General features: G+C 46.8%; 1 protein-coding gene across 2 annotated transcripts in view; it reads left to right on the forward strand.

Moving 5' to 3' along the window:
* Positions 1–18,909, forward strand: part of AFF3 (ALF transcription elongation factor 3) — a 574,404-nt gene that overhangs the window by 76,743 nt on the left and 478,752 nt on the right. For both annotated transcript variants that reach the window (XM_060309207.1, XM_060309208.1), the window contains 4 exons: positions 12,616–12,702; positions 14,983–15,103; positions 16,116–16,428; positions 16,558–16,943. In XM_060309207.1, coding sequence (XP_060165190.1) covers positions 12,616–12,702; positions 14,983–15,103; positions 16,116–16,428; positions 16,558–16,943 — 907 coding nt within the window. The remainder of the gene's footprint in view (positions 1–12,615; positions 12,703–14,982; positions 15,104–16,115; positions 16,429–16,557; positions 16,944–18,909) is intronic.

The following is an 18,909-nucleotide window of genomic DNA, read 5'->3' on the forward strand; positions in this document are numbered from 1 at the left end:
TTAATATGCCTGGTAAATAATTGACACGGCTAGGAAATGGCGCATTGGATTTGCAGAATTACCAATATTTTTATAGATGCTGTTAGAGATGCGATTAGTCACAGCCTTTAATGTTTAAGAAAATGTGATATGTCTAATATTAATATTAAGAGATGGTGTTGCATGTATTGATGATAATTTTGTTGCTCTGTAAGACTTGTGAAAACGAGTCAGAGACAAACTGCTTGAAACATAAATATTGGAAACAAAGGAAACACACATAATCTGAGGAAACATTTATTTTTATCGAAAATTCTAAGTTGAAAAGAAATTAATATCATAAATAGTATTTCTCAAACAGCAAACGAAGTTTGATTAGATGAAAGATAAGGAGACAGTTTCACACAAAAACTGGAAGGCGTACTGGGGCAATTATAAGGTAGGAGAGAGTTGGAGGGCAATGGACAGTTAATGAATCTGTAGCCGGGAGAGGAGGGTTCAGAGCTCCTGGAGGACCTTGGCAGTTCACCAAACCCTTTCTGATGTTGATTGTTATCCCACTGTAAGCCGAAAGTCCCAGATGCCCCTGCACTAGGGCTCCTAGTCTTGAGGTTCTGTATGTCCTGGAGGAAGCAGAGAAGTTGAGTTCCTAAAGGGAAGCTCCCAGAGCTGCTATCAGATGACCTGGTGTCTTCTGAATTATCCTCGGGAATCATGCAGGTGATTTGTCTGAGGCCCAGATGATACTGGGGCAGGTGCAGGGAGAAAGTAGATGCTCTCCAGGGGAATACAGTGATTTTTTTTTTTTTTTTCCTGGCATGCCTAAGTACAGGGGAAATACTGAGAGATTCAGAAAGTTCCTGCTCGATGTAGAGTTCGGCTGGATTAAAGTCTGCAGCTGAGGTGTGGAGAGTTGGTTTAGTTCATCCTTGGGGAGGGAGGGGGTGGGTAGGAGAGAAGGAGAGTGGAGAAGATAGGTCTGGCCTGGTAGGGAGAGCCAGGATCCTGGGATAGTGTAGCACATGACTTACTAATCATTGCCTTAATTTTACATTTTGCACGTTTATAGATACTTCAGAAGGGGAAGGACAAATTAAAACTGTTAATATTTCTAAAATATAATGCTTTTTATTCAAAAAGTAATATGTGGCTATAAAATAACCAAGGAAGACAGAAGAGTATAAATTCTTTCCCATCCTCACCACGCCATCATTCATCTCAGAGATAACTATTTAAACGTTTTTATGTATCCATAAACACACACACGTTATTTTATGTCAAAGAGATTATATCATCCTTCCCTCTACAACTTATTCTTTTCGCTTTTTATGTCTTGGATGTTTTCCACGTCTGTACATTTAGGTCCACACTGTCCAGTAGCTACATACTCTTCCATTGTACGAAGTACTGTAGTTGGTTAACCAGTCTCCTAGGAATGATATTCCGCTGGTTTTAAGTTTGTATTTGTTTTGTCATTTAGTAATTTGTTTTGCGGAGGTATCCTAAATACGAACAGTATATTCCTAAGTAGGAGATGCCCGGGTCAAAGTCAGCATTTAGTGGCGTCCTGCTCAGGCCACCTATCTGAGATGGATGAGGGGTGGTATTTCTTTCTGCGTCATGGGTGTTTTAATCACCTTCCATCCAGCTCTTCGTGGCACTTCACGTTGGCAGAACATGTTCACATTTCCAAGCACCCCGTTCCCTTCTTACTGATCAGCGTGCGGGTTGGTTTTGTTTACCGTGCCTGAGCTGAAGGCCTGCAGCTCGGAGTAGCTCCCAACTACGGCCCCTGGGTCTTCTCCCTCCTGGCCCGATGGTGATGCCTTTGAATGGAGAGGAGAGTCCTTGGAAGTTATGGGCCCAGTGGGAGGAGATAGTCTTGTCTGATGGGAGGATTTGCTATGTCATTTCTATAATTCCAAGCCAACTCTGAGTCCTTTTCTTCTAATTTAAGAAAGCTTCAAGTTCAGTAATTTTCTAGGATGTTTCCCACGGAGATGTTACAGTAGCTTCTATAAATGCAAGTAGATTTTTCATTGCGAAAGGACATCATGACACTTCATGTCTCTTTGTGCAAATCTTGAAGAAAAAATTATTTGGTAAAGCCTAGCGTCATCAATGCCTTGTACCTGAAAGGCATTCGTGTGTCCAAGCACGTGCTTTACTGTCCCGGGAGGACCAGGCAAATCCACTCCCAGTGTTGCTTCTCCTCCCTGGCTTCAGTGAAGGTGGGGTTAGTGCAAAAGAAAGTTGGTGATTCATTCATCCATCTGTTCATCTACTCATTCAACGAACGGTCATTGAGCGTCTCCTGTGAGCCAGGCTTTGTTCTCAGCTAATTCTGAGGGGTGCGGACATTAATAAATTTATCCTGATATCACAGAGCTACTTACATTACCTGTGACATTGGGCTTACTCTGTTGTGTACGGGCATATGTGGGAAACATAAAAAGAGACAGAAAGAGCAAGAGCTGAGGGAGGAGAGGAAAGGAGAGGAGAAGGTGATGTTTTAAGAGAACATGAAGCAAACGTGTTGTCAGAACAGACTTAGTGTCCTCTTTGAAACGTTTCTTAAAGAACTGTGATAGTTATCATCATGGGTAGGCAGCCCCATAGTATATAATATTCTGAAAGTTCTAGGGAATCAAATGAAATAGTTTTATGATAGATTGCATGTCTAGTTGAAATGGGGGAACGTGTAAGTGGTACAGCAGCCATGGGAGGACCCCTTGGTTTTCTGACACTGTTACATGGATATTTAGAATTAGTCGTCTTTAGTGTCACTAGCACAGAACGAATTATAGAAATGTAGAGTTCCAATAATTCATAATTCTCAACATCTTCCTCTAAGTCAAGCGTAATTGACTACAGAATTTTCACCCTGGGAAGATGGAGGAACGTCCTCAGGCGTCCGTGTCAAGGTGTGGGCCTCAGACTAGCCGGCACTTTGTATATAGTGAGTGTTAAGGGAACATTTTTTGAATAAAAATATATTATTTTAAAAACTTAAATTGTCTTTCATATGCAGAACTTATGCAGAACTTAGAATTTTGATTCTAACAGTTATTGTTCAGAATAACGTTTAAATTTTCCAAGTCCTACTTTTTCATTGAAGAAAGGTCTTTATCTGTAAAATGAGCATAAGGAGCTGTTTATGACACACAGATTTTATTTCATTATATATATTCATTTACTAAAATGTTGTGTTTTGCATAAATAAGGGGTACATAACAGGTTTGTAGAGAGGGATAAACATGAGAACAAATACAACTTTCTTTATAAACTCTCCAGCACCAGACAGTTGGCCAATATTGGCATTATTGTGATTCTCATTATTATATTCTATAACCATAAAGAATATTTTAGGATCCAAATCTGAGTGGATTTTCATTCTGTTTGTTCAAACTGTGGCATATGTATAGGCCACATTTTGATAAGGAAGGAGAAAAAAATTAAACAACCATTGAGCATCTATTCTTAAAGCATTGTTCTCATTGCCGACTCTGTGCTAGGCAGTATTCTAGGTGCTGGAAATACAGAAAGTACACATAGGCCCTCTGCTTGTGGAACTAACCATTTAATGGAGGATTCAGATAATCAGTACAAGAAAAGTGATGTGGAAACCATAGGTTTCTATGTAGGAGTTATGAAGGGCCCCCTGGTCTCTTGGGGGAGTCAGGGACTGTTTCTGAGAGGGGAACACCGCTAAGCTGAGACCTCCAGGGTCGGGAGGAGGGGGCCAGGTGGAGAGCAGAGGTGTTGAAGGCACAGAGAATAGCACACACCTGGGCTCAGAGATTGGGGAGATTGAGGGCTGACAGTGGGGAGAGAACAGGGGCCGGGTCCTGCCAGGCTGTGGCTGCCAGAGTTGGCTTCTGTCCAGCGGCAGGGTGGGACCAGAGTGGTGACATGATCAAATCTCTGTTTCAGAAAACCCCACTCTGGAGAAGCCATTGGACTGGGGCAGGAAGAACAGCTGGGAGACCCTTTGGGAGGCACTGCCAGGGTCTGGAGAGAGCCCAGGGTGGCCTGGACTGAGGAGCGGGCGGTGGAGGAGAGAGCTGGACCAATCTGAATGACGTTGACAGTGCTGGGGACTGATTGGAGATGAGGGGCAATGGCATGGGAACGATGGAGCCAAGCTGGTTCCCGCCTTTCTGGCCCGAGCGATGTAGTGGCTAGTGGTGCTGATGTGGGCAAACAACGGAGGCCGAGGCCGGGGTGGCAGGTGGAGGTGCGCTCGGGAGACTGGCTCTGTGTGTCTGCGGGAAGCCTGACTTGGGGAGACCACGTGGATGGTTGGATAGTTGGGTCTGGAGTGGAGAAGGGAGACGTGGGTGCCCCTGGAGCCTTGCACGCGTCATCAACGTGAAAACGGCACCTGCAGGCCAGGAATGCACAGCGTCACCCAGGAAGAGGCCAGGCCTAGATCCTGGAGCGACAGGACATTTTACAGGGGCGGCGCAGGAAGAGAAACACGCAGGCACACGCGGGAGTAGCCCGAGAGGCAGGAGGAAAACAAGCTCGCAGCCCCACAGCCCGGGGAGAGAGCGTGTGGAGGTGGCGGCGTTGGCCCTGTGGGGGGCTGGGCAGTGAGGAGTGTCCGTGGAGGCCCCGCGAGGAGGGGGACCTTGCTGTGAACGCAGATCACATGGGTTTCAGAGAACCAGGCCTTGGAGGGAGAGCAGCTCTGCAGAAATCTGTGTCTCATAAAGAGCAACAGCCCGAGGAGGACAGGGGGTCAGGGGAGGCTCCTCCTTTTCTTTCCTTCCTTTTTTCTTTTTCAAAGCTGAGGGCCTCGAAGGGGTTTATTTGCTGTGGAGAAAAAGCCAGTTGAGACCCAGATGGTGACCAAATAGGGGGAAGTGCATCTGTGGGGAGGTGGAGGGTGGATGGAAGGTGGGGAGTAAACGGAAGGGGGCTGCAGAGCCCAGGGGGGCGGGTCCTCGTGGCAAGGAGGAAGGATTCGCCCTGAGAGAGGAGAAAGGGAGGCCTGAGGTCCAGGTGAGGCGGGTGGAGGACAGGACGTTGAGGGGGGCCTCTGCCCGGGGGCTTCTGTTTCTCTGTGACCCAGGAAGGGAGGCCTGGGCCTCGCACGCCAGTCCTGCCTCCCTGGGGACCATGGGGTGGGGGTGGGGGGCGTCTTCATTCCCTTTCAGTCCTGAGGATCACTACGGTCTTATTTCCCTCTTTGCTGCATCCTTTACCCACCGAGACTTCTGGCTGAGCTGGATAAACTGCTTTGTACCAAAGGAAGCCATTCTCATCTTCAAAGCAGGGCCTCCTTCCCTCCCAGATGAACGGTTGAGTCCGTTTCGCTAGTTCCTATCTGTGCCGTCCACGTGGAAGATCCTCGCGGTGGGCCCGTCTGCTCAGACGTGGGAGGGTGTTTGAGGCCGTGCCTGTCCCTTTAACGCCCTCTCCATAGGGGAAGCTCTCTTTGCTTTCATCCTAGCCTGGGGCTAGTTTTGTACCTCAGGAGCCCAAGCTCTTACCTGCCTTCTGGGAGGACACAAAGTCGAGGAGTCGGGCTCAGGAGAAGCTGGAGCCGTGTGTTCATGGCTGGTGTTCGGGGTCGCAGGGCTTTCCTCTTCTAGGAGCCCGACCCATCAGCGTCAGGAAGTTATATGAGGGGACTCGGCCACCCTTCTGCCCCCCCCCCCATGTGGGTACCACACCCATGACCCTGAGGGGCCGCGCAGGGGTGCTTTGGGAGAGCATCCTGGTTACAACATAGGCACGCTGGAAGATAGGACCCATCCTGTGTACGACTTTAAAATCCTAGGAGCTGAAGGTTAGCAACTGACACTGTAAAGTGAAAACGAAATTTAACTGAGCATTTAGTGGAGGAAAAGTAATTTATTGGCTCTACCATGAAAAGCCCTGGGAGTAGGCGTCCTTCTCACCCCGGATGTCACTGATGGATGCCGGCTCTGTGCTGCGGGCTGCAAGTGGGCTCTTCAGAAGAGCATAGTAGGGACTTCGCAGGTGGGTCTCATTTGGTTATGTTACTGCTTTTGTGAGGCTCTGCTGTGTCTTTATATTCTACCAAGGAGAAGATGGTAAATCAGGGTAATTGCTTCATCCCAAGGCACTTTTATATTGTAAAGCAAAGAGGTCCTGTTAAGAAACTCAAATTAACTTCGGCTGTTGATACTATATGGAGAGCCTCTTTGAAAGCTGCTTGTCATACAGCCTGGCGGTTTATCACGGAACAATTCCATTAGAACCTGACACTTGCTCTCAAGACACCAAGACTTGGGATCCCTCAGGAAAAGCATTTAACCCTTGGCAGTGCAAAGCTGTCATTTATCTGTCATCTCTCTAAAAACCCACTGGAGCACGTTTACGAGAGAGATTTGGAGCAGTCATCATTTCCACTGAATTAGAAATAGATTTGGGCTTCAGTAAATAGTCAAGAAACAGTCAAGTGTCCAGGCCCACACTGCAGAAGTGGCCTGGCGCTGCTAGTTCCGTTATAAAATGCGCTTACCACGGGATTCCGTAATTCTCAAGGAGCTCACTGAACGGAATTCAGCGACTGGAGTATTAGTTAATTGCTGGTGCTGACTCATTTGAATTGCTTATCCCAGTTCTATTTTATAGGCTTTAGAAGAATTGTTAAGGTTCATGTATATCCACCAAGGAGGCTTAGCAGACCTTAGAAGAATGAACTGAAATTGTCATGATCTGAAAATTAACACCCTTCTGCCTGGCATTTACAAACAAAGGATGGGGGTACCATTTGTCAAAGCCCGTCAGTGAGCAGGTTCCCCAGGGAGCCAGGCCAGCAGAGTCGAAGAATTCAGTCTCTGGTGCCAGACTGCCTGGCTTCAGACCCAGGCATTGTCTCTCACTGGCTGTGGGCATTTGACAAGTTAGTTAACCTCAGAGCCTCTCGTTCCTTCATGGGTGGACGGGGAAATGTCTGTTGGGGTTTTAAAGACTGTTAAATGAAATAATGCACGTGAAGTCCTTCCTACAGTGGCTGCATATAGTAATAAAGGGAAATTGGTATTAGCAAAATTTAATATGGGCCTGATGGGTCTGAGATGATGGTATAGATCATCCCAAAAGGCTAGTTTTCATTGGAATATTTACTGGCTGAATTTTTCTGTGGGCGTCTGTTACTTTATGACTCCCTTCCATTTCCTAGTTTCACAAAAGCTGTGGTACAGAAGTGATTATGGCACAAACCAGCCTCAATTCTGTTCCCATTCTTGTAGAACAGATCGGCAGCCCTAAGGCAGAGATCTGTAAATGCTCTGAGTTTCAAAATTGAATTAAGATTGCAACAGCCTTTGTGGTCAGAGACAAACAAGTAAGGTTGGGCTGACCTTTTCAAGATGTCCCTGGTGGAAGTAATCAAGGGGGTGATCCTTCCAAAGCTCGTGGTGAGCCAGAGGCATAAAGCTGTTGGGGGAAAACCGAGTGAACAGGCATGGGAACTGGAATGCAGTGACTCACAGCGAACAGCCTGGTGTAAGCGAGCAGGGTCCTAGTAATGTTCTTTAGGATTTAAGGGTTCGTCGTATGCGCTGTTGGCCAGTCCTCACTCCCCAGCAGGTCTTTAACCACCAGCCTCACCACCACCACCGTCACCACGACCACAGTCGCCATCATCACTGCCGTCACCATCAGTCACCAGCAGCACCACTGTCACCCTCACCAGTCACCACCATCGTCACCAGCACCATAGCAACAACAGCTCAGGGCCTTGATGGACCCCAGTGGGGAGCATCCTTGCTTCCTCCCCAGTCTCTGTCTCCAGCCCCATCTTCTCAGCCTGACTTGCCTCTATCACCTGCTCACTCCCTGACCACCTTTCTGCCCTCCAGTCCACTGGCTCTGACTGCAGACCAAGGAAGGAATTTGCAAGTAAACTTCAACAACCTTGCTTTTCCCTGATTTAAGGAGGGATTACTGATCTTTTAGTATTTGCTTTAAAAATAACAAGAGACGTTAATTGGTTTGACCCTTTCAGTTTAAAGCAGTTGTTACCATTTTGGAGCGCTTGATTACGTTTCCTTAATTATACACGGTCGCTGCTCTGAAGAGCGGAGCGTGTCTCTGGAACATTCTTCCCCTCTTCCTTTGGTGCCTCTTCTTCTTCCCGTTGGCCCTTGTGACCTCAGCCCCCACCCCGGGGGCGGGTGAGCACAGCATCCCAGGACTGTCCGCATCCCAGGACTGAAAAGACTGTCTCCTCTGTGGTCCAGCTGATCGAGGCCAGCCCTGATGCAAACTGCAAGGAAAGGGCGAGCGAGTCTGGGAGTCTCCTTTCATTCTCCCCTGCGTCCGTCCTTCACTTACTCCCAACCGAGCCTGCTTTCAGGAAGGGATCAGGTAAACTTATTTAGGGCGAGGTAGTTTAGCAGTGGAGCAAACCAAAGAAATGAAACTTTGAGTGTGGAATTTCAAGTGGCTAAAGAAGGAAGATGGTGTGGTGAGGACAAAGGTCACCTCCTCCGAATACTCTCAAAGGCCGCTTAATAGTAATTTATGTATCTTGTACTTCTGCGTCCTCCCTCTTCCCTTCCCTCTCCTCCACCTGCCCCTTTCTCAAGACCCAGCTCAAAGCAGCTCTCTTGCAGGACGCAATCCTGGCTCCTGCATGCCGGACCACAGGATGTTAACATTCTCTGCTTAGAAGGGCCCCTTCCTCTCCTCCCCCTGGTCCCCTAGACTGCTAGCTTCTCAGCAGCAGGATAGGCTGGTAGCAGCCCTAATGGTCTTCCCAGTATCTGACACAAGGGCATTCAGGAGGCATTCAGAAATGCTTTTGGACTAAAGTGAATTGTAGTTCTGCTATTGGAGGAGGACAGTATTTTTTCAATGTGGAGAACATGATAACTTTATCCAGAAGACAGGTAAAAGGTTTCTCATTCTCTCTCTCTTTTTTTTTTTTTTTCCATTGGAGTATAGTTGTTTTACAGTGTTGTGTTAGTTTCTGCTGTACAGTGAAGTGAGTCAGCTATATGTATACATATATCCTCTCCCTCTTGGACCTTCCCCCCCCCATTCCACCCATCTAGGTCACCACAGAGCACCAAGCTGAGCTCCCTGTGCTGTACAGCAGGTTCCCACTAGCTAGCTACTGTACACATGGTAGTATATCTATGTCAATCCTAGCCTCCCGATTCATCCCACCCTCCCCTTCCCCCGCTGTGTCCACACGTCCATTCTCTACATCTACATCTCTATTCCTGCCCCGTAAATAGGTTCATCTCATTCTCTTCTCCTTGAATTCACTCATTTCCTAGATCCCAACCCTGGAGATACACCAGCAGGTAGAGTAATGGGGGTTTTTGTTTGTTTTCTTGGTTTGTTTTCTTAAGGATGAAACACTTTGATGAGTCTAGTCAAGGGGTGCAATGAACCACATATACCGTTGGCTGAAAGCCTTTGTCATGGGAGATGCAGTTTGTTTGAAGCGAGTGGTCAGATGTGAACGGGCTGCACGTGGATCAGTGCAGGAAGGAGGAGGGCAGAGTCTCTCTGGCCAGTGGGTCTGCTGGGTCAAATCTGGGGCTCAGTCGCGGAGGCCGCTGTGCCAACTCCAGTGCCTTCCCTCCAGGAGGGCAGCTTGGGCACAGATTGGAGTTGGCTGGTGCCTGGGTCGGATCCGGTGAAAGTGATGACACTGTCAGCCCTGGCAGGCTTACTCTAGACTCTGTAATTTCTTTATTCACTCACCCGTCCTCCATTCCTCTATTCTGTAGTACATGGATATCCTTTTCGTATGGGTGCTGTGGAAAGAGACCGATTTTTGTTTTTCGTTGTTTTGGGAGTATAAAAATAAGAGGCCAGCCTTTGATCCAGAATTCTTCTGTTACTTCTTTCTGAAGGAGAGAGGACTTGCCGTGGTTTCACTCACCTTGCTTAGCTTTGCCATGGCTCACGTTCACAACTGGTGGACGCTGGGCTTGTAGGCACTAGGGTGTAGGAAGTGTGGCCACTTCCTGGCTCTTAGGTAGGTCCTGTCTCCCGGATAGACCTGAAGAAAATACTTTGGACATTGCTGTTCTTTCCACATGATGTCGGATGATCAGACTCTCATCCTAAGTTCCTCGATCTTTAAAAAAGTTAACCCAGGAGTATCTACCAGCTTTGTCTTTCTTCAAGGGACATTGTAAGGATAACGAAGAGACATACATGTGAAGTGTTGTGAGCTCAGTGGAAGGGAGAAGGCTTGAGGCTCAAAGGTATTACTGTTATTTAGTTCCATGCTGTTATCATGTGATTTTGGAAATGATGATAATATCATATTTGGATATCTTTTCCTCCTTAACCAGCATAATTGGCTTTGGCCACTGCCCTACAAAATACTTCACGCGTCATCAATGTGAAAACGGCACCTGCAGGCAAGGAATGCACAGCGTCACCCAGGAAGAGGCCAGGCCTAGAGCCTGGAGTGACAGCACATTTTACAGGGGCGGCGCAGGAAGAGAAACACGCAGGCACACTCGGGAGTAGCCCGAGAGGCAGGAGGAAAACAGGCTCGCAGCCCCACAGCCCGGGGAGAGAGCTCGTGGAGGTGGCGGTGTTGGCCGTGTGGGGGGCTGGGCAGTGAGGAGTGTCCATGGAAGCCTCGCGAGGAGGGGGACCTTGCTGTGAACGCAGATCACATGGGTTTCAGAGAACCAGGCATTGGAGGGAGAGCAGCTCTGCAGAAATCTGTGTCTCATAAAGAGCAACAGCCCGAGGAGGACAGGGGGTCAGGGGAGGCTCCTCCTTTTCTTTTCTTTTCTTTTTTTTTGTTTAGTTTTTATGACTTTTATTAAATCCTTACAAAACAGAATACAAAATTCCGGCGTTGACAGTTGGTGTAAAGGAAAACTTCTGAGCTGTATCAGTTCACCTGGTGCAGTGGAGTTAAAGTGCTTGGATGTGTTTCCCCCACTTTAAAACAATTTGAGGTTTCTTTTGTCTTTTTTACACATCTTAACATTGAAGCACTGCTGTGCCCCCTTCCCCCAGCGCCAGGCTCGTTCACAGTAACGGTTCTGGCCAGTCCTTTCGGGCCGCACTGTCGTTGTGACAGGGGGAGGAAGTAGCTGTCCCGCCTTTGAGAGAGAAAAAAAAAAAAAAGCTGCTCACAGCTCAGCTTTCCCGAGTAAAATGGCCATGGCGCCTGCAGCCAGCGAGAGTCCATTTGTTTCTTCTTTACAAAAAGGCAGAATCTCCGGTTTCGAAATGTGGAATCACATTTTCTGGGACTGTTATACATCTGCAATAAATAATAAATAGTCTCGTAGCAGTTGGCTGCCTCTAATGCAATATAAGTAAATACATTTGGCTACATCCATTCGAAGAGTGTGACTCTTGTAATTGTCACAGAAGGAAGGAAGCACCTCACAGACGATAGAGATTTTGCCGTCTGTGAGTAACAAAGGAACATAACTCACAACACGAGGCTCTTACTGAGTTTAATGGATGTATTAGTATGCCAGGAATTGGAATTCTCTACTGCAGCCGTCCCCAGGGAGGCTGACCTGACGTGCAGCACGTCAGGGGAGAAGGTTCCTTTGCTTGTAGAGCAAATGGCCTGGCCCTCATATTGCTGGGATGGCAGAAGAGGGAAGAGGGCTGAGTTTTAATGGTGACACTTCAAGAGAGAGGCGTGCTCCAGGATTGTGACAGCCTGCCCAGGCCTCACTTGCGGGCAGTGGAACGGTGGACTCACTGTTGAGAAGGTACTGTCTTTACGAGTCAGAAGAGGTACAAGTTCAGACGCTTAGGGAGAGATGAGGGCTGGCAAGTCCAGGCTTTCTCTTCCAGTGACATTTGCTTTATGCAGATGACATTTTAGCTTCCTGGGCCTGACATGAAAGGAGGGGGTTGTGGTTCTAGTTCAGGATGAGTGGGTGGGTTCCTGTTAGGAGGCGCTGAGTGCTCAGTGGAAGTGGCAGAGCTGAGAAACCCGAGGAAAGGCAGTCAAGAAGTCTTGCCTCTGGTGCAGGGTTTCCTTTGCCCTCCTCCGGAGAAGGGGGACGGGTTGTCATCTTCGGTCATTCTGGTTTCAGCTGATGGTGTGGAGGGCACGGCGTGGCACAGGCATCGTGGCGGTCCTGTGAAAGGTGGCCAGTGCGCTTCTGTTAGTAGCTTATGTGGAGGTGGTCCTGTGGGCGTTCAGTCCTCCTCGTATCAGAGGCCATAGGCTGGGCGTGCCAGCAGGACCTCATTAGAGAACTTTACTCAGCGGTGGTTTGCATCTGGGAGTGCTTTTGGTTATCTTCCAGCTTAAAGGGGTTGGGAAATGAGGCAGGTTTACTTAAGGAGTGCTTCCCCCTCACCTCCGTCTTCTCCATATTTGGAAGGGATCGTTGACCTTGGAAATGCAGTGAGTCGGATACCTGCCTCATTGATTTGGGCTTGTATCCTAATGCCTCTGTCTTAAACATCCAAGTCACGTTGCAAAATCGGTAGGGTTTCCAAATGTATCTTCATTGCTACACTCTGCATTGTTCCTGACCTTCTCTTCACACGTCCTGTGCCCTTTGGACCCTGATGTCTTGTGCCCTTTCTCCCTGGCCTTTGGGAAAAAGCTGACAAACTTGTGCACACTAAGGTGCTGAGGGCTGATCAGGTGTAAAGTGTTTTCCCTTCTTGTGGTGTCTACATTTCTTACAGGGGTGAAGACATCTTAAACCAGAGGAGTGACTCTCTAGTTGTGGAATTTCAGTCGTCAGCCAGCAGATGCAGGAGGTATTCTATTGGGTATGGGGGCTTCTCAGAAGCCTGGAAATCATCCTAAATGACCACCTGCTCCATGTTACATCAGGCCACTTCATGCATCACACCAGTCTTGTGTGTTTGGTTGGCTTGACCTGGCTGAGGACAGCAAGCATGTCTGGGGGAGTCTCTGTGCATGGAGTTGCACACAGTAGGTGCTTCACAAACCGCTGTACCTATCGGAGAGGAGAAGTACGATGCATGCAGTGCGAGCTTGTGTTTCTGGTTGCAAATACTGCTTTGGGTCCAGAAATCAAGCCAGTTCCTAGAAAACCTGCAGTGCCTCTCCTGGCTGCAGCCCACTTCATGCCCATCCACAGCATGAGTTGTGTATCCTCAGAACAGTCTCCATTTGAAATCCATGGAATGTTCATGAAAGCTGGGGTTTCATATTGCAGAAGCATATTGCCCTGCAAGCAGGGCAGGACAGTCGTGCCCCTTCCTGTGAATCTGAAGCCTGGTTCTGTGATGGAGTGTCATTCCCATCTCGTGCCTCCCTTATGCCCGTCACTGTCACCACGGCCACCCCGGAGACTTTCCAGTGACTGTGGGGTTGGAGCGGTGAGCCTCGCCGTTGGGAGGCTGGGGCTGCAGCCTCCCTTTCCATGAAGGTCACTGCTTGGACTTCCAAATCGAGTAACTTTGGGTAATGTACTGAGGCTGAATTAAAATGCTAATAGGCTACATGTTCTGGGTATTTTAACCTTCCCTGATCTGAAATTTAAATGAAATGCCTTAGGTGCTCTCACAGTCTTGACAGAAGCATCACCCCTTAGACAGTGAATTTAAAATATACCCTGGCCACACGGGCAGAGCTGGGAAGATAAGCAATATTTATTTTATGATCATTTTATTTGTGTCCTCTACAGCAACATGACACAAGTATGCTCTTTTACTCAAGATAGCAATTTAGCTGAAACATAACAAAACAAAACCCCAAACCTCACTATTTTTTTAAGTTTCTTTGAACCTGCAGATTTTCTTCTTATCAGCAACATTTAATAGCAGTGCATTGGATTTGGGGCACCTGAAGCTATGCCAAAGCCCTTTTGTAGATTTCCTTCGCATTTAAACCTTGTGACAACACCATGAAGACATTGGGCTGCAGAGAGATTGCATGGCGTTTTGTCATCATATCACTGGTTATGGCAGGACCACAGTCAGGACGTGGCTGTCCTGGCTCCCAGCTCCAGCCTCTGTCCACTAGATCAAGCTTGAACTCTAAGCAAAGCGATGACAAGGTCGCTTAAACCAAATGGGTCTGCTTGAAATGCACACAGCTGCTCATTTGGAGGACATGGCAGTTCCTTACAAGGGGTAGTGTCAGTTCCGTTGTCTACACTGGGGCCAGATTTCTCTGTCTACTGAGTTGAAAAGACAAGTCTATTTCCTTCAGTCACTTAAGTCACTTCCTTATTATTAGTTGAATTGGCCTTTTAGTTTTTTCCTTACTAGGAGGAAGGAACACTGTTTTTTCCTTAAGTCCTTCTAGTTATTTGGTTTCTGGTCACTTTGTAATTATCTCTTGGGAGAATAGGTATTAATTTTCTTGCACAAACAGGCTGAGTTCCTTGATGACATAACCATGTTTCAATTTCCATCCTCTCTCTCGTTGCCTACACCCCTTCCTCTTAGCGCATTTTTCATAGTGAGGAAGAGTGATCGTGTGAAATATATCAGAAGGAAGGATGGATTCAGTAGGAGTTTGACAACTTGACTGATTAGCAGAGATCAGAAGAAGGCTCATAACAGTGAAAACCACTGCAGCATGGAGTTTTAACAGCTCTTTTGGGACCTAATTAATGAAAGAATCACTACAGAAGCACAGCCATGCAAAAAAAAAGAAAGAAAGAAAGAAAGAAAAGAGTAGGAGCGTTTCCATATAACACTCTGGGGCCATGTCATAAGAGGAAATACACTCATAATTTCTATTTACACATCTCTGTAATTACCTTCTGCTTGAAGATTATTTTCAGTCTTCTCCTGTCAAAGTTGCTTAGATATTTCCTCTTTCACACATCAGGCAGAGAGGTCTAGTACTGGTTGCAGCTTGTCCTAAGGATTTTTTTTTTCCTCCCAAAGAATGGAATTCTCGGACACCTGAGTCATACTGCTTGATTAGACTGGCTTTCATCTGATCCGTGTTCCCGTTACCATTGCCATTTGCCCGTGAATCAGACCTCTGCATTCAGGTGAATGTTGTATTGAGCATTACCTTTAACTTTTTCGTGTGTGGTTGTTCTCTCTTCTCTCTCCCTGATGCAGTGTCTATGAACCAGATAGAAACGTGTTACGGAGGAAAGAACGAGAAAGAAGAAATCAGGAAACTCAGCAGGATGATGGCGCGTTTAATTCAAGTTACTCCCTCTTTAGTGAACCCTACAAGGTAGATGGTTTTCACTTGTTCATCTCCACCCCTCATCCCTCCCTCTAACCCCGTCGGCCGTCTTGACTACTGGAGTTGGCCAACCAAACTTCAGACAGCTCAGCCCCTGAGGATGGGGTCTTCCCCCACAAATTTTGGTGCCTCTTTCACATGTCTTTACTGGCTGGTCCCTCAATGAAATATAACTTTCGTTTAAGATGGAGATCTGCATGCTATGACTTTTATCAGTAATTGGTTTCATCTCTGCATCAGTTTGCAAAGTCAATGCCATTTGTTGTGTTTTCTTAGCTATTAGGAAAGAGACACTAAAAAGAGGTTGGGTTACGTATTTGTCACCCACAGATCGTGCTAGGAGCAGGGTACTTGACAGGGCTTATAAGAAAGGGAATGTTGGATTGTTTCTCATTTATATCAAAGGCCAGAAATATACCTTCGCTTGCAAAATGAAGTAGCTCCCCAGATTTCATTCCTATTTCAGGCTGCTTGGAACTGGGGATGGTTCAGGCTGAGGGCTTCCTGCAGACTGAACCCCGCACTCGTTGTAAGCTTCTCTCTGATCCCTTTTGCCTGTCCCGCTGAGTTTCTAACAAGAATAATTCTATATTTAGAAGTTGGAAGCAAAATAATTTGAGCCAAATCTGAATTTTCAAGGAAAGCTTGCAGTGGGATGAAAAAAGAAAAAGGAAAGAAAATCTAGTCATGGAAAGACTTAATCCAGACCAGGTTGTGAAGTTGCAGTCGTAACTTTCCTGGTTTCCTTGGCTGTGGCACGGTACCAAGGAGAGATGCTTCGTTCATGCCCTCTGAGGCCATTAGCTGCGGTCCAGTCCTAGTGAGATACAGAGTGTTGACAGACGTCTTCAGAGACGCTGACCGTTTTGATGGAATCTCTGAGCTCCCATTCTGAATGTGGCAACCCTGGCTCTTCTAGCAGTAAAGGCGCCTCTCCATCATTTCCCGTGTTTCCATTGTCTGTAACAGGAGCATGGATGTTATGTTCTTCTTTTTCCAGACGAACAAGGGGGATGAGCTCTCCAACCGGCTCCAGAACACTTTAGGCAATTACGATGAAATGAAAGACTTTTTAACGGATAGATCGAATCAGAGTCATCTCGTTGGCGTTCCCAAACCTGGGGTTCCTCAGGCTCCCGTGAACAAGATTGACGAGCATTTTGTTGCAGATTCGAGAGCCCAGACCCAGCCTGCATCCGTCTGCAGCACCACATCCTCCGCCCCAGCAGTGGTCCCTGGGCAGCAGAGTAAGAGGGGCACCGTGGGCTGGCAGAAGGCCGGGCACCCACCGTCCGATGGCCAACAGAGAGCAAGTAAGCACGGACACAGGACGCTTGATTTGAACAGACCTGCTCACCCAGAGAACCATAATAAAAACCCTAACCCCTGTGTCTTGAGCCCCTCATCCTCATCTGCCTCTTCTTCTTCTTCTTCCAAATCAGCACAACAGGGCTCTCTCAGGACCTTGCTCGGAGATGGTGTTGGCAGACAGCAGCCGCGGACCAAACAGGTGTGCAACGTCGAGGTGGGTCTTCAGACCCAGGACAGGCCACCTGCTATGGGAGCCAAGCACAGCGGCAGTGGCCACTGTGTTCAGAACTTTCCTCCATCCCTGGCTTCAAAGCCTAGCCTCGTCCAGCAGAAGCCGACTGCCTACGTGCGGCCGATGGATGGCCAGGACCAGGCTCCCAACGAGTCTCCGAAGCTGAAGTCGTCCACGGAGACCAGCGTGCACTGCGCGTCCTACAGGGGAGCCTCAGCCGCCAAGCCGGAGCCCGCCAGAACCAAGGCCAAGCTCGCCAAGTTCAGCATCCCCAAGCAAGGAGAGGTGAGTCTTTCCTCAGCACCACTTACCGCTTCCGAGTGGTTCCAAGGGGCGAGCTGACTAGGTGTGAATTCCACTCCCGTGTGTCTTCATTTCAGCGTGTGACTGATGTCATGTGGGATTTGTAGCCGTCAGTGTGGAAGGATGTACACATCCGTAATGATTTCTTAAAATCTCAAAGTGATTATCATCAGAGTATTTTTAAGTACCAACAAATGCTGTTGTGGTGTGTCCGTGTTAGTTCAGGAAGGAATGCCTCCGTCCGTATAGTTCAAGGGAATTTTGTGTGTGTGTGCGCACGAGCCAGTGTTGTCAGAGATTTTATACCCTGGAATAAAAAGTATGTCCAAGCTTTTAGTACGTAAAGAGGTTGATTTCTGGGTAAAAGAGTTCAGAAATTCAACGTTTTTGTCAGTTTTGAAATGTTCCAGGACAAGCATCACAAGGGTAGACCTCCTCATGAGTTTTAAAGTAATTGTTAAATGATTCAATATTGAATATGGTGATTATTCAAATGTTTCAGGTGTCCCATCCATATTAAAATATTTGAGATCCAGGTTGGTTGTTGTTAATCAAGTGAGAATTCTCCTTGTCCTAGAAAAAATGATCTTAGGTTATATGAAGAGAGTGAAATATTTTAGTTCAGAATCTTCTGGTTTACATTTTGAGTTTATTCTAAAGTGTTTTTTCACTGCATTACAAAATACATAGGATGGATGTAAGGACTGTTAGACTTCAAAACAAGTAAATCACAATCACAGAGGTAGCAAAGAGGCTGCGGTCACTTGAACAGTACATCTGGATGGAAAATGAGGTTTTGTTTGAGAAAAGCACATCTCGTACTCTATTCCAAATTGATGACAGTTGTCCGGAACATGTGAAGAAAAAATATGACTGCACGTTTTTGTTTTGTTTTGTTTTGCTGTGATATGGTATACCAACTAAAATACAACGTGAGCTCCAGAACATTGTACTTAGGAACTGTTCACCTTTTTTTTTTTGATATATTCTTTTCTAAAGATGGAATAACAGTGTGGCCAGAATATTCTTTGTATCTTAATTTGATCTAGTAACCAAACGAAACAAATGATTTGACATTTCTCATTGCCTGTCCGGCAAGGCTGAGCTTTACCCATTTCTGAGCTCTCATCTCAGAAAGCGCCCGGCACCCATCGGGAGGTCAATGTATTCCCCTTAGAGAAGACACGGTTATTACTCTGAGATGTTTACACAGGCTCTCATGAGGAAATTAAGTGACACGTATACCAGTAACTTCTTTTGATTATTCATTTACGATGGATCCCAAAAAGTGTTAATTAGGAATTAATGGAAGCACAACGTAAGTTCTGCAAGCATTTATGTTTTTAAAAGTTTGTGGGAAACACACGTAGTTACCCTCTTTCAGAACTGAAGTTGTCAAGCGCTTTGATTTTTGTTTTCCTCATCAAAGAGCCTGTACCAGCCAATAAAGCATGACTCATTTTTGAACAGAGGCGACTCACCACCAGGATTCCCTTTATAATTTTAATCCCCAGTGATTCCTTGTTAAAATGATTTTCATGTACCAAAGAAACTCCAAGTTTATTAGGTAACAATGTATTTACTTTGGAACCTGATGAGTTGATGAAGCTCTGGTGGAAAGCCTGTTTTTGACAACCAGGGCAGCCTTATGTGGATGACTCTACAGTTTCATCAGGCTTTTGGGTATGTCCTTGATCACGTGGACACGTCCAGGATGCCCTTTCAGGACCCCCGATTGGGAATGACACCCTGTTCAGGTGTTGGGTAATCACAGCAAGAGGGAACTTTTTCTGTGAGATAGAGGGTCCCGCTGAGAGAAATGAGAGCTTTTATACAGGAAGTGTTTCATTTCCCTCCATGACATTGAACTCCCCTAACATTCTATCAATACAAGGTATATTTCAAAGAGGCCAATCATACATTGATAGAAAAGAAGTAAGAATAAGTG

Source organism: Globicephala melas, chromosome 12 (genome assembly GCF_963455315.2).
Source record: "Globicephala melas chromosome 12, mGloMel1.2, whole genome shotgun sequence".
NCBI classification, from domain to species: Eukaryota; Metazoa; Chordata; class Mammalia; order Artiodactyla; family Delphinidae; genus Globicephala; species Globicephala melas.